At 43.3% G+C, this 2,390-nt stretch overlaps 1 protein-coding gene across 12 annotated transcripts in view; it reads right to left on the reverse strand.

Annotated features, from left to right (window-relative positions):
- TEX14 (testis expressed 14, intercellular bridge forming factor) overlaps window positions 1–2,390 on the reverse strand; it is a 73,289-nt gene that overhangs the window by 33,675 nt on the left and 37,224 nt on the right. For all 12 annotated transcript variants that reach the window (XR_004269688.1, XM_032280665.1, XM_032280656.1 and 9 more), the window contains exons 11-12: window positions 1,222–1,412; window positions 659–809 (exon numbers count right to left, since the gene is read on the reverse strand). Coding sequence is in view for 11 of the 12 variants with exons in the window: in XM_032280665.1 (XP_032136556.1) it covers window positions 659–809; window positions 1,222–1,412 (342 nt within the window). In the remaining variant the exon portion in view is untranslated. The remainder of the gene's footprint in view (window positions 1–658; window positions 810–1,221; window positions 1,413–2,390) is intronic.

A 2,390-nucleotide genomic window follows, 5' to 3' on the forward strand; every position in this document is an offset into this window, starting at 1 on the left:
AAAAAAAAAAAAAAAAAAAAAAAAAAGAAAGAAAAAAGGTAATTTTCTTCTTTAAACTATTCCAGATTTTCTATAATGAGTATGTTTTATTTGTGAAGCAATTAAACAAATTCTTAAGAGTAATTGTGCTCGAAATAAACTCAATTATTATGACTTAGTTCTAGATCTATGCTAAACCCAAAAAGTTTACCTTAATAATTTAAGGATCTTGATTTTTTCCTAAGGTATCCGTCTTTTCCCAGTGTGAGTTACATCTACAGTGGCCAGACATGGTGGCTTATGCTTGTAATCCCAGCACTTTGGGAGGCCAAGACAAGCAGATCGCTTCAGGCCAGGAATTCAAGACTAGCCCGGCCAACATGGTAAAACCCTGTCCCTACTGAAAACACAAAAATTAGCCAGGTATGGTGGCACATGCCTATAATCCCAGCTACTCAGAGGCTGAGGCATGAGAATCACTTGAACCCAGGAGGCAGAGATTGCACTGAGCCGAGATCATACCACTCCACTACAGCCTGGGCAACAAAGCAAGACTTTGTCTCACAAAACAAACCAACAAGTTATATCTACAGTTTAGAGGAGTCAATTAGTTGCAGCTCATGTGACTCTCAGAATACATTTGTGTCAAAGTAACACAGTCTGTGAATTAAGGGCATACCCATTTCTTTTAGCTCTTTGATTTCCATTTCAGGGGTCTCTCTGGGGTGTTCTGAAGTCAGTCCTAGATAGACATTGACATCAGGATGGAGTCTGTATCTCTGCACTCTGGGGCTCTCTGTTGGTTGAGTTCTCTGGGCTCCAGTAAAATCCTATAACACAGGAAATATTGTCAAGGACAGTCTCAGTCATCCTGAATATGACTGGAGCTTTAAAAACCATCTAAGTATCTGATAGACTCCCTCTTATTCCTGTTGGGTAGGCCGACTAGTTTATTGTTATTGCCAATACCTTAAAAGCAATAATAATAGCTATCATGCACTAAGTCTCCACTAAGTACCTTCAGTGTGCCCCTACTATGAATATGTGTTGAACCTCCCTGGCTCCCCTCCTCAATTCCATGCTGCTCTCACCAAGTTAGCAGTTAGGCTTTTCTCGAGAACACAGAAAGGGTGTAATAAAATGAGGATTTCAACTTGGTCTCTAGTTTTGTCTTGGTCTCTAACTCCCTACTCTCCTGAGATAGGTAAGCAGGCATAAATTCTCAAGAACTTCAAGTTTTACCTTCAAGTCATTCTTCAGAATATACTGGATATCTTGAAGGTTCATAGTTCGGTCTTTCTGCTTGACGTGGATGCCTGACTTTACAATATCATAGTAAGGTTTTGGAAGCCTGAGGTCAGCTTCTAAATAATTCCCCAAGACTATGGCTTCTTTAATAACTGAGCCATTTAAGCCACTCCAGGGTATGTCATCTGTAAGGAAAAAGTCACAGAAAGGAGTAACATTAGGAAACCATGGAATGGAGTGGGGGAAAAGAAATCAGATGAAACTGACTATCCTTAGGCAAAACACTTAACTCCTTTACTTTTTTTTCCAACCCACTGTACCTTAGAAACAATTAACTCCTTTATATATTAATTTCTCTCTATAGAAAAACTACCTGGAAGGCCAAAAAATTCCAGTGATAAGTGAGAAGCCACTTTACCCATTTACCAGGGAAATCCCTGCCACAGAGATAGGAAACAGTAGTGTCAGCAACATGTACACATGGGCTCCCTGCTGGCAAGGGAGCCCAATATTCATCTTACATTTTGCCTCTGGGACCATAAATACCATGAAAAAGCAGCCCTTGGCCAAGCACGGTGGCTCACACCTCTAATCCTAGTACTTTGGGAGGCCGAGGCAGATGAATCACCTGAGGTCGGGAGTTCGAGACCAGCTTGGCCAACATGGTGAAATCCCATCTCTACTAAAAATACAAAAATTAGCCCAGTGTGGTGGTGGGCACCTGTAATCTCAGCTACTCTGGAGGCTGAGGCAGGAGAATTGCCTGAACCCAGGAGACAGAGGTTGCAGTGAACCGAGATTGGACCACCACTCTCCGGAGAGGCTAGGCAAAAGAGTGAGACTCCATCTCAAAAAAAATAGCCCTAGGCCGGGCGCAGTGGCTCAAGCCTGTAATCCCAGCACTTTGGGAGGCCCAGGCGGGTGGATCACGAGGTCAAGAGATCGAGGCCATCCTGGTCAACATGGTGAAACCCCGTCTCTACTAAAAATACAAAACATTAGCTGGGCATGGTGGCACGTGCCTGTAATCCCAGCTACTCGGGAGGCTGAGGCAGAAGAATTGCCTGAACCCAGGAGGCGGAGGTTGCGGTGAGCCGAGATCGTGCCATTGCACTCCAGCCTGGGTAGCATGAGTGAAACTCCGTCTCAAAAAAAAAAAAAAA

Source organism: Sapajus apella, unplaced genomic scaffold, assembly GCF_009761245.1.
Source record: "Sapajus apella isolate SASKATOON/1434 unplaced genomic scaffold, GSC_monkey_1.0 scaffold12, whole genome shotgun sequence".
NCBI classification, from domain to species: domain Eukaryota; kingdom Metazoa; phylum Chordata; class Mammalia; order Primates; family Cebidae; genus Sapajus; species Sapajus apella.